Source organism: Condylostylus longicornis, unplaced genomic scaffold, assembly GCF_029603195.1.
Source record: "Condylostylus longicornis isolate FDR11 unplaced genomic scaffold, ASM2960319v2 ptg000171l, whole genome shotgun sequence".
In the NCBI taxonomy this organism is placed as follows: Eukaryota; Metazoa; Arthropoda; class Insecta; order Diptera; family Dolichopodidae; genus Condylostylus; species Condylostylus longicornis.
Genome location: NW_026578139.1, coordinates 352,064 through 365,233, shown reverse-complemented (window position 1 = coordinate 365,233; position 13,170 = coordinate 352,064). Strand labels below are relative to the sequence as shown.

The 13,170-nt window shown below is 29.5% G+C and overlaps 1 protein-coding gene across 1 annotated transcript in view; it reads left to right on the top strand.

Annotated features, from left to right (window-relative positions):
* Positions 1–13,170, top strand: part of LOC129616280 (solute carrier family 12 member 7) — a gene marked incomplete at its 5' end in the record, with an annotated part of 277,715 nt that overhangs the window by 38,141 nt on the left and 226,404 nt on the right. Inside the window, one exon of the mRNA XM_055531859.1 lies at positions 4,985–5,173. Coding sequence (XP_055387834.1) covers positions 4,985–5,173 — 189 coding nt within the window. The remainder of the gene's footprint in view (positions 1–4,984; positions 5,174–13,170) is intronic.

Below are 13,170 nucleotides of genomic sequence, written 5' to 3'. Positions count from 1 at the left end.
GAAAGTTCAATTTAAAGTTCTGTGCAAATCTTAATTTCTAACAAACGTTACCATATCATTACAAACATGGCGTTTCTATGCTGCATTTAAAAGAAAAAACTTAATAACTAGCACTCTATTGCTGAAAATATATGCTGGTTTATTTAATTGGTTATTTTTGGCGACGCTTATATGACATGTATAAGAAAAGCGTGCTCGATTTTTGCGATACCCGACTCACGTTTATTTTACGTATCCACTACGTATAGAAAGCATTTTGGAAAAGTGTACAATGTCAAGAGCTTTTACTAAACTTTTTTGGAATGTGATACTTTGTAAGGTTTACAATTGTTTTAAAGTCTTAAAATTGTGTTCCATTCTGTGTGAGATATTTTAAGTTTACTTTTTCTTCTTCAAAAACATACCCGTAATATACATATATAGATATGTTTTTATATATTTTATAAGATAACACTTAAAATAAGAAATGCTTTTAAAACTAATTATGAAAAAGTACATAATTAAGCAAATAAATAGTTGCTTTGAGATCTAATATCTTTTAAGTAATTCATTTTACAACCTCACTTTGAGTTCTCTCGCATAAAATCGTAAAAGATAGGATAATGCCTATGGTATACTATTTCTATGCAAAAAGTCCCAGGTTCGAACCCTGTAAAATGCTATTTTCCAGATAAACTTTTTTTTATTGATAATTTTATTTTATTAAAATGAAAATTAAAAAAGCTTTACCCTTACAAATCAATATCAGCAAGTTCTAAATATTTTTTTGAAAATACCCTATTTGTAAAAAGTTTAACGCAATAGAATAACATTTTCTTATAAAATTTAGCCAACAAAAGCAAATAAAAAGTACCCCTACAGGATGTAGCACCATTTTGTAAAAAGTGGTCACAAAGAATCTTAGGAGGGGGTGAAGGAGGAGGATGGATTTAATTAATGCTTTTTCTAGACCCCTAGAGGCAAATCCCTATCTAATTCTTGGTTTTTTCTGCACCCTAGAGGCAAAACTCTATCTACTGCCTTTTGTCCCATGTCTCTAACCCTTCTAAAAGTACTCGTACTTTTCGACATCTGAGAAGTAACTATATATATATAATGTAAAATAGGATGATTTTTGAAGAGTTATAGGAAATATGAGTAAAACATAAAATTATAATGGGAAAATCAAGGTATTGCGTAGCCTGGTGGGTAGCGTGGTAGTCTCATAACCAGAACGTTATTGTATCGGTGCTTGCCTGGATATTGTCGTATTTTTCTTTTTTTGGATTATTGCAAAAATCTGTTTTTTATTTTGTTTAAATTTTTTGTTTTATTTTCTTTTTCATCTATAACAGATAAATGTTATTATAAAAGTTTAAAGCAAATATCCAAAAAAATATTGTTATAATAGTTTGGAAAAATTCGCAAAAATTTTAACTACATAAATATATGTATGTTTTTTTTTTTTAAAGCTTCCCAAGTAATTTTTTTTAAGCTTTCTATATGAATTGAAGAGTATTCAAAACTGTGGTTTGCTATATAGAAATAAATTTTAAACGCATAATTATTAAATCTTGGAGGTAAACATACAAAAATTAATTTTTCAAATAAAGATTTGAAAAATTAATTTTTCAATAAAAGTTTAGCTTTTTTTTATTGGTATGAAAAGAAAACTTCCTTTTATTCGGAATAAAATACTTTTTTATTTTTTGCTAATATAATTCGTGCGCTACATACGCACTTTATTAAAACTGATTTTCTTCTAATTAAGACAACAAACAATAAAAATTTAAATCTATTAAAATTAGGAATATTATACCTGACTTAATATAATTATCTACCTGACTTAATCTAGAATTTGATTATTTATTTATATTTTTTTTTTTGTTATTAGTTACAAACTAAATTTATACCTGTTTTCAACCCTAAAACTGGTCAAATAATTAATTTAAAGAGCCAAGTAGCCGCGTTATCTTCGTCCGTGTTCAGTAGGCAGTCCTTTTTGATTAGTATATCTGCATGCTTTCATGAACTTCTTTCCTTTGTTTTCCTTTTACCTCTTTCAATACCTTTAAGTTATCTTCCGTGATTGTGTGATCCGTTTCATAAATGTGTTTTGCAACCATAGAATCGAAAATCCTGTTAAATCCTACTCTCCTTGCACGTTTTATTTCACTTAAATGTTCCTGTAGTAATAAAAGTGAAATAAAAACGATTAAATACAAAAAATATGCAGAAATTATTTTATTTCGTTTAAATATTAACAAAATTAAATTTCTTGTTCTTTCCAACTAGTTACTTATTACAGGTAACAAATTGCATTATAATAAATTACAAGTAACAAAATATTTTTCAGCTAAAACCAAAATAGTAAATACATAATAAAATTGTTTTTGAATAAACTACATAACATATTTACATAAAAAAAATTTTTTGATCAATTTTTCTTAAACTAGTAAATTTTATGACAAAAATCTATTCAACTATATTCACAAAATTTTTTAATTTTCTTTTATTAGAGATTAAATTACATACTTATTTAAATTGTTCAAATCTTAACATAACTAAGTAATTGATTAAATTATATTTGCAACATGCAGAAAAATAGAATTTAAAATTCTTAAAAATTAAAAATACTTCGGTAGTGTCGAATTCGTTTTTCCTAATGCTTTTATACATTTATCCCTGATGACCTCGTTATTCGGCAAAATAAATGTAAATATAGCATTTACGCTCTCCTTTTCTCATAGAATATTGCTTCTACATCCTTCTACGCAACACCCTCGGGGCATTTATATGACACAGCACCTATTTATATGAACGTAATCAAATATATTATTATATTTTATTTAAATACGATTACAATAGAAACTTTAAAATGTACACCGAATCTTACTAATTTATTAAGTCATTTTTTCTTTTTAAATAAACTTTAGTACTACGAGTATTTTTTCAAATTCACTTTTATTTTATTCTAAACATTATGAACAAAAGACAAAACTTAAATTAAAATTAAATTTTAAACAGCAAATAAATTATTTTATCGCTTAGCGACACAGCTTTCCAGTACGAAACTTATATATGTATATGGACTAAAGAAATGAATAGTCTTTTTTCTGAACAAAAAACCTTGGATACACACATACGAAAAAATATTAAGACGTCTTGTACGTTATAGGAGGGAATTAATTGATGGAGTATCTTAAAATTTTTGGATAAGGAATTTTTGAGTGATCAAATGGTTAGCATAAAATGAGCCTCTGATAAGAGCTAAATCTATATTTTTCTAGCTATATTAACTAAAAGCGTACTAGCCTCCTTAAAATTTGTGAGGAGTATTTAAAATGCATTTTCGTAGTCGCATGTAACATTTTAACTAAACTAGCCAATATCTCACGGTCATGTGTTCGTATCAGATTATTTTTTAATCTATATCAACATAATGCTTGCAAAAAGTATTAGAACTTATTATGCTAGTTAATATGATAAGCTTATATAGAACCTAATGTGTGTATTACATCTGTATGTTTAGGTTCATTTCAATATAAATTTATTCTTGCAGCGCATTACTAAATTACTCATACTAAACATGTGATTCATGTCAGCTAACGCAACTATAAGTAACGCAGAGATAAATTTCATTTCTCCGGAAAAAAAGGCTAAAATGTCATATATGAAGCTCTTTCACTTATACGTATACTTAGTTTCTCTTAATTGTAGGATTATCCCTGTGATATAGCGACTTAAAATAAGTCACCACAAATGAGCGTGGATTCTACGAAATCTTTAAGAACAGTTTTTAAAAATTTGTTTTCAAAAATATTTGAAATTAGTGCGATTCGCTTTATTCAGGTTATATTTACCAGCGAATTAGAAATGCTAAAGGAAGAAGCACCTTTGTTCTTGACTCGCTTATATTCCCTGAAAAATGGGATCTTGAAAAAAAATGTTCAAATTTCACACAAACAAGTTCATTAAATGCTCGAAAACATTAAGTAATCAAGCGAGGACATTTGAAACTTAACAAGGATGTGAAGTTAACACATGCACCTATAGCATTAATACTTGAACATGATATAATTTGAAATTGCCTAATATGCAATATTTTAATATTAAAAAGCTTGTAAAATTTTTTTTAAAACAAATTTCCGCCCCCTTCCCCCCCCCCCCCCCCCCTTCATGGACAATGCATGAATTGTACATGCAGGTACAATTTTTTGTTGGAAATCGATCAGAGAATTATCCTTAAAATTATTTGGCACCTTATGTAGAACGCCCTGTATATAGTGTTACTAAACCTAGTGTAGTAATTTGAATATTACCAAAAATTATGTGATTAGGGTCTAAATATATTACAAATAATATGATATATAGTCATTATGGCATTAATTATATATATTATCAATTTATGAAGTTATCAATGTTTATGTAAAAATGGACAAAACAAACGTACTTATACATATTCGTAGTACTTTGAATCTTTTGTACCTAGAAATTTCATACATACATATATGTAAGCCGATATAAAAACAAACCTACTAGAGTGTGCCAATTGTAGTAGTTATGTTTACATCCTTTAAGATAAAATGTTAAAACTTACAAAAATATTTTAAATAGATATTATATTTAAGGCAAATGGAAGTTTCTTGTAAGCAAACAAAGAATTATTGGGTAGAAATTATTTTTTAAGTTTCTTTAATTAATTCTATATAATTTAACAAGACGAATACTAACCATAGAAGAATAATAACAAAAATCCGAAACTGTAGCATTTCTAAAATTAAAGCACAATAAAATAGCGCTCTTAAATACGGTGGATATCATGTGTTGTACTTTCCAATATGTATCAACCCATTTATGCATGGAAAATGCATCATTCAACTGTCTTGATTAAACTGTCTTTTCAAATTGTTTTAACTTAGTTTAAAAAGTTAATATATTCATTTCTACTCTTATTCAGTTAGTTTATTACTTTTTTTTCACTTATTTTTTTGTTTTGTTTTAGATGGGAATGATGAACAGCCATTTGTTGACAGTGAGAAAAGTCGCGATGCTAATTTATATTTATACGATGAAGAATTGGATACAAGGCCTCGTATTTCCACATTTATATCATCATTGGCCAATTATGAAAATACAATACCGGCTGCAACAGACCCAGATGCTAAACCACCACCACCTTCAGCAGGAATGGGTATGTACTTAAAAAAAAACACATTTATATAGATATCACATTAAAAATTGGTAATTTGAATAATAACATTTATTAAATAGATATATCTTAAAATTAAATATAATTGCAAAAAGTAAGTTAGAAGCAACTAAAAAGAACTGTGATATAAAATATTTTATAATTATCATGTGCTCTTTTTAATATCTCGCAGTAAATGTAAAACTATCTTATATACAGAATCAATAAAGTTGCACTTTTACCTTGAACAAGTGAAAATAGTAATTATAATACATTCTTCTATGTGTATTATCACTTTCGTTCATATACCAAAACATATACACTAAGTCCTCGGGATATGACACTTTTGGTTCCGGAAATTTATGTCGTAACTCGAATTATTGTTTGAGGAAGAAAAAAGTGTACGGAAACAAAAAGTCAATTAGACAAACTATTTTATATTATAATTCACCTGGTTTTTAAAAAAAAAATAACAAAGTTTAAAAAACAATAAAATAAAGTAACGAAACCAAAAAAAATCAATTTTGTAACAAAAATAAATAAAATAAATTTTGATTAAGTTGTTATATATCACTTCAATTCATATTTTTAATTAGACTATATTTTCAACTAGAAAGAATTCATTATTAAAGTATGTTCGTTAGACTTGTCTTATAATTAAATTTGGTATAGATTTTCATTCAAAAATCAGTAAAATCTGTAAAATTAAAAATTTTTTAAATTTTTAATGTCGTATCAGGAATAATGTCGCGAACTGAAATAAAATTGATTCAGCTTTATATCATATGTAGTAACTCGAAATGTCGTATTAGAAGATGTGAAGTCGTATCTTGAGGACTTAGTGTATATCGAATTATTGCATATATTTAGCATGACAAAAAAAAATTGGAAGAAGCGTTTTTTATCCGAGGGGCCCTCCTATATCCAGGCCGCTGGGAAACCACATTATAGCAGCCAAATCAAGCTGCGAAATTTTCCACGGGGTCACAAGCCTCCCCAAAACACGCCAATCGCAGGCAAGCAACTGCTTCACAATCACATAATAAATGTTCCATCATTTCGTTCTCCTCTACTCTAAGAAATTTATGTCTCCCTTGGGACTGGGGGGACGGCAGCTGGCCATGTTTGGTAGGACCGTTGGTCTTGGAGCCCCGAAACATGGTTCCGCCACAATGAAATTAGCCGCCGCTCTTCCTCTGGCGAGTCCACGGGCATCAAGTTTAACTTGCTATACCTAGACAGGACACAAAAAGTGTCAACGCATTCCTTCAGCAGCCTGGACCTGGACTCCATTAAATGGTATGAGCGAACCTACTGTCGGCCCTGCTGTCTGACATAATAATAATTCTGCTCCCCCTATTGTTCCTTCTGATACATTCAAGAGCACACACCTCTATGGCATATGTTTCAGCCTGATATATCGATGGCCAATGTTCGAGAGCCCTTGTAATGCTCACACCCTCTCCTTACACACATGCCCACTCCCTCATTGAATTTGGTTCTACCCGCATGGAAGACCACGGCATCAGGGCCAAAATGAGGCCCACGCTCGTCCAGGTAGATCCACTTTATTATATTCCTCTATCTCGGATCAAAGTCCAAGGGCATTTCCATTCCGTGTATATCGTTGATCTCCTCCATAAAGCTTAGGTGGGCCCCAAGGTCACCAGGCCTTGGCTCCCTATATTGCCTTACACATAGTGCTCCCTTCATAGCTTTCCCTTTAAGGTGAATATGAAGCGGAGCCATGCTCAAGAGAACCTCGGATACGTCCTTAGGATGTCCGTGCCTGAGCGGCACGCGCCGTCTCTTGCCCAGCCTTCTGTCACCATATGTCAGAAAAGTACATTGCAATTGGTCGAACAATGGTAGTGTAGGGCCAGTGGACCATTTTAGGTCTAAGACCCCATGTTCTTCCATACAGCCTCATCGAATTCCATAGAGCCCGGATGGCTCTACCAATTACTCCTTTCAGACGAGGCCTCCAGCTTAGTCGCTGATCCAAGATTACTCTAAGATGTTTCACTTCCCTGAAAGGCTCAATAATTGTGCCCCCAGGGATATAGAGCGCAAACTAAATTTCCGCCGGGTACTAAATGGTACAATGACTGCCTTTCCAGAGTTAATGCAAAGGTCCTCAGCCTCCGTCTAGTCCCGGATGTTATTCAGAGCCCCCTGCATTTAGTAAACTATGATGTCATCATGTTGGCCCCTTACAGTTACGACCAGATCATCAGCGTAGCCTCGCACATTATACCCGTTATAAGACAGGAGACCATCTATTACCATGCACCAGAATAAAGAAGACAAAACTCCCGGATAATAATATTGGAACCGCATAGTAACATAATGGTTAAATTTGGTGGTTAAGTAAGAGAATGATTTTAGGCTATTTTTATAATTTTGGCAAACAATTAAATTTTTGAAGGCACAGCTTTTACTGTTACTTTTTCACTTTAATAAGTAAATTAATTTGAGTCTGTGTTCAGAAGGCGGATGCATGATGGGGTCTTCCCAAGAAAAAAAGCGTAGTGCGAACCCCAAAAAAAATTTTTTTGAATAGGTTTAATTCGGTTAATATGTACATATATTATAATATGGTGACATAAGGATCATTAAACTCCTTTGACCAGCGTTTAATGAAACCCAACATTGAGCTTGGTTTTCATATGAAATGGTTGTAGTGATTTTTGAATAATAACTTGTTTTCGAAGCAAACATCATACGACACGACTTATGGTTTGAATAAATCTAGTATGAAGTTTAACATTACATTGTTTCCTAACTAGACGATGGAATGTTTTTTTATTACATTCGCTTTTGTATAAACATTCAAAAAATTTTTTTTTCAATGGTTGATAATTTTTCCGAAATATAATTCTTTTTTTTTTATTTTTTTTTCTTTTGAAAAAAACATATTGCATATTATGTTTAGAAATTTTAAAGCAAATTGAAACATAAAATTATAGCCAAAATTATAAAAGTGAAAAAATGCATTTTTAATCTATACAATTTTTTCAGTTAAATTTTTGCAGTTTGTATGACGTGAACCTAAATTTTTCAGGCTGTAGGGCAAGGATGGCAAACCTTTATCGGACTGCGTGCCAAAAATAATTATTTTGGAAATAATATTACAAATAATACCGTTTCTGCCAAAATGTTCGGTGTCATTTTGGCAGAGACGGTATTATTTTTAATACCCTTTAAAATTCACATTAATAAATTTTTTTTCCTGAAATAAAATTTATTAATAGGTAACGTTTAATTTGGATTAAGGAATTAATTTTTAGGTGTTTTTAAATCATTTCCTCTTGCTTTCTTCGTCAAGTTACAAGTTTTATAATCTAAATCTGAATTCTACGAAATAGAATTTCGTAGAATTTTAAGTTTCTTCGATAAAAGAGTAAGCATATCCAATTTTTTTTTTAAATATTTACGTGAACTTTTTATCGTTGTCGAGTTGGAAATTCTACGAAAATCAAATTTTTAACTATTTTTGATTTCATAAAGTGCCGTTCTCCAAAATCTGGGTAAAAAGTACGTTCACATATTGTACTATCTGACAAAAATCTTACTCACTTTTATAAAACTTTTCATTTTATGGAATACTGTATTTAATTTTCGCTATAGTATTTTGCATTCAGGTTAGTGATTTATCTTCCTGCTAAAGGAGTAATTTACTTTACTAGAGTGGAAGTTATACTAATGCCATATATATCTACCAGGCCTCCAAGCTAAAAATATTCTCCGAAATTTTTAATCGAAAAAAAAAACAAAAACAATTCTTAATGTTTTATGTTTTCGAAGCATGTCGATAAAAATTTTTTTATTTTTTTTTTTTTGTAAAATTATTTTTTTTATTTTTTTTTTTTTGAATCTCATTTTATTTAGTATAGTTTTAAAAGCCATCTATATTATAATTATTATGTTTTTGCTTTTTCGTCAATTTATTTTTAAATTTTATTTCTTATTCCAAAATTTTAATCTGTAATTTAGTACCCTTCCATTTGGAAGACAGGCAAGGTGGTCAGCGCTAAAAATTGCATTTTTTTTAAATGCATTTTTTAGATGGAATTTACCAACCGATTTTTTTGAAATTTAAATTTTAAATTCAGTAGAGCCAAAAATATTGATCAATTTCCTTCACACAAATAAATTCCGACGCACCTGCCATTTAAACTACATATAAATTTCGAATTTACTTTTTATTTGCTCTCTGAGCTTGATGGTCTGTAGATATATGTATATGGCATTAGTTATACTATTTGTTCGAGTATCGTCATTTTTGTTTTTCAATATTTCTCATATGGAATTCTAAATTTCTTTACTGAAATTCTTACAAATATTATGTATTATAATATTTACATATGTAAAAATTTTTTGCACTTGAATAAAATGGAGCAATAAAAAAATGTTAGCTTTAAATGACAGCAAGAAATCTCAGGGATTTAATATACTGATTTGAGTTGAAATATTTAAAACATTGTACCACTTGTACTTTTTACACATTTTGAGTGTATTTAAAAAATTAAAAATTTGCCTGAAAAATTAAAAATTTTAAAAATACACTCAAATTGTGTATTTAAATATTTTCAGGCAAATTTTTATATGAATAAAATTCATAAATTCAAAACTTAACTCTGATTTTAATTTTGTCTAAACTTTTTCAGTAAACTATTTAATATTATTTATAACTAAAACATTTAACAAAAATTAAAAAAATGCCAAACAAAATAATAAAATAAACTTTACATATACTTAATTTACATATTTTTATTTTGAAATTACTTTAAAATTTTAACTTATATATTTATACATTATTTCAAATAAAATTTAATTTGATCGCTCTCAATTAAAACTGAGAAGAAATTCAAAAATGATGACTTATTTTCAATAAAAGTTATAAAATATAGAAATATGTCAAAAATACTTGGTAAAAAAGACAAATTGCAAAATAAATTTTACTCTACTTTGAAGTAATTTTCGATTAGATTTTCCATTTCTACCTCTCAAATTTAAATTTCGCTTTTTTTAATTTGTAAAATTTGAATTTTTAATTTCTTATATTTCCGAAATTTTAAGCTTTTTCAAATTTCTATAAATGCGGGAAGCTTTATTCAAACAAAATTGTTGTTACTGTTTTTGCAAACGAAACAAATTTTCCAAATACATTCATAGTATGTATTTTAAAAGTTTCTAGTATGCAAAGTTTTCTACACTTTCTATGCGTAAACAGCTTTGCTGTTCAAGCAATTTCAAAACAATACAAACCTAATTCCTCTTCCAAATAAATTCTGTGGAAATTTTCCAAAATCGGATAAGTATTTTTTTTGCAACTTTACAGTATTGCAATTTTAAAGTTTTGAGAAAAAACCTTTTTCTGTTAATGTTTATTTTTCAAACAAAATAGTTGAATAGTTGAGGGGGTGAAAAACTCAATCGAGCAAATTAAAAGTAACGTGGGCCATTTTTATACCCTGCACTTCATGAAGGGTATATTCACTTTGGTATGGAGTTTGTAATCACTTGAAGGAGTCATCTTCGGTATGGGCATAATATATAATATATGTTCTTGCTCAGATATAATTCTACGTCGATTTAGACATGTCCGACCGTCCGTCCGTTCCAACAATCCCAAATGCAAAAGACACCCAACTTTCAAAAGTTTTTTCTTTTGTGCCAACGATGGTTGCTATTGTAATTGGACCAATTCGGACAACGGGTTCGGGTAGCTGCCATACAACTCCGAAAGTTAATTTTAAATATTTGGAAAAATATTAAAGCTAGATTCATGAAACTCGTCACACAAGTGTCCAATTTCAAGTCAGATAAATTTCTGAAATTTTAGTGGAATGACATGGCAGGTTCGTGCAGCTTCCATACGACTCTGAAAGTTAATTTTAAATATTTGAAAAAATATTAAGGCTTGATTTATGAAACTCGGCGATATTGTGTCCAATTGACAATAAATCTGTCTTTTTCTTGAATTTATGAGATTATTGTCCTTGAGAAATCTGTTATTTTGAAGTTCGTTTCGCCCTTCAAGTCGGATTTAAAGTAAACATAATCATAATTCTTGGTGATTCTTATCCAAAAATTTTTAGCCAATTCACATGATTATCGTCTGTATCCTTTTTCGTTTTTATAAGAATAATTCTTACATTTTTGTAAAACAATTATTGTTTTACACAATTGTGAAAATAGCTTAAAATCGTTTTGAGGCATTTGAGACAAATTCAATGCAATTTTACTTCTGAAGGTATGCACAAAATTGTACCAATCTCTTTGTAACATTATACTCACGTCACAGATTTTTTTGGCCTTTCAAGACGAGCGTGATCAGAACCCTCATGTTTAAATTCTATTCTGGCCGCCACATGTATCAGAGTACATTACTATATACTTGATTGTTTCTAGTAAAGATATTACTTTTCTAAACAAACACGAATCAATTTCATGGGATATCCGTCCAGCCACTGTTTCGTCCCACATATAACATTCTGTTTCCTGGTTAAAATTTTCTTACCGTAACGATTCGGAACATATCGTGTTCATACTTGTATAAGACTGTCAAATGGTTTTACGGTTTATTCCAAAGCACGATATCGTAAATATCGGGTTTTAGCAAAGGAATGACGTTGATAAATAGTTTTATTAAACTTTACCAGATGATAGTACCTGGTAAAGTTTACCAGTAACGAATGCTTTACCTCTTGAATTGAATTATGAAGTCTCGTCACAGCGAAGATTTCATATTTACCATTCCATTTTCATTAATATATCGATTTTGCCAAAAATCGACTTATCGGGTTTTGGAAAATTTCCACGGTTTATATAATATTTATTTATATATTTATGTATTATATTGTTAAAATTACTTTCATTCATATATGAAACTATTTCAAGGATTGCATACATTTGGGATGAGCGATTAAGCTTGCTGAGATAAGCGTTAACATAATACCCGATTTTATGGATTAATTGCGTGAGTTAAATAAAAAAATACTTATATATTTTAATGGTATGGCATATATCGTCAGCGTTGTGCATTTATAGAAATTTCAAAAACCTTGTAGTTTCAGTTATATTAGATGCCAAAAATTCAAATTTTACAAATTTTGACATGCGATGACTTGAGAGAGATGGAAAAAATTTTCTTCTAACGAAATGTACTATTTATTAGATAGTAAAAGCTTAAAAAAGATTTCAGATTTGGAAAATGAACATAAAATATGGAAAAAAAAATTTTACATAACGGTTAATTTTAACAGCTGTTTTGCTTTTCCAAAATTCAAATGTGGTATTTCGCAGTAAAACAAGCAACTGTGTATGCATCATTTGAAAAATGCTAGCAGCATAACCATAAATTGTTAAAAAATGGCATTTTTAGGGTTTTAGGGGCTATAACTTTTAGAGGAGAAGAGATAGCTTAACATTTTCTTCTACGCAAGTAAGTTTCTCTTTTTTTTTTCTTATTTTTTTCCATCGAAGGAAGGAGGAAAGCATTATTGGTTATGTGTTTGACCACAAAAACCTCCTCCTTACATTATACTAGTACACCTTAGACCAACCATAAAATTTTCTTTAATATAGATTGAAAAAAATTTAACGCTCCCCGACTTGGTGAAGCACATTTTGCGCTAAATTAAATGGCAAATTTTTCTTTAGTCTTCTAGGAAAATCCCGGATAACAAGGAGCCGAAGAGATTCTACGTTCAGATGTTGCTCCAGACGAGCTCTCCCAAGTAACAATCTCCAAGAGTAATCCAAAAAAAATCGAACAAATTTCTCGAAAAACTCTCATACTACACTCCAATACTCTCATAATTTTTTTTTCTTTCTTTTGTTTTTATGCAATTCTCGTAAGGTTTTTATAAAGACTTAGCACAGTGTTAAAAATTCTGCTACTGTCATAGCAAAACTATTTTCAGCAAGACATAAAAAATTTTAATTCTCATAAAGTATTTTTTATAAGATGTCAACTCTTATAGAATTTTTCT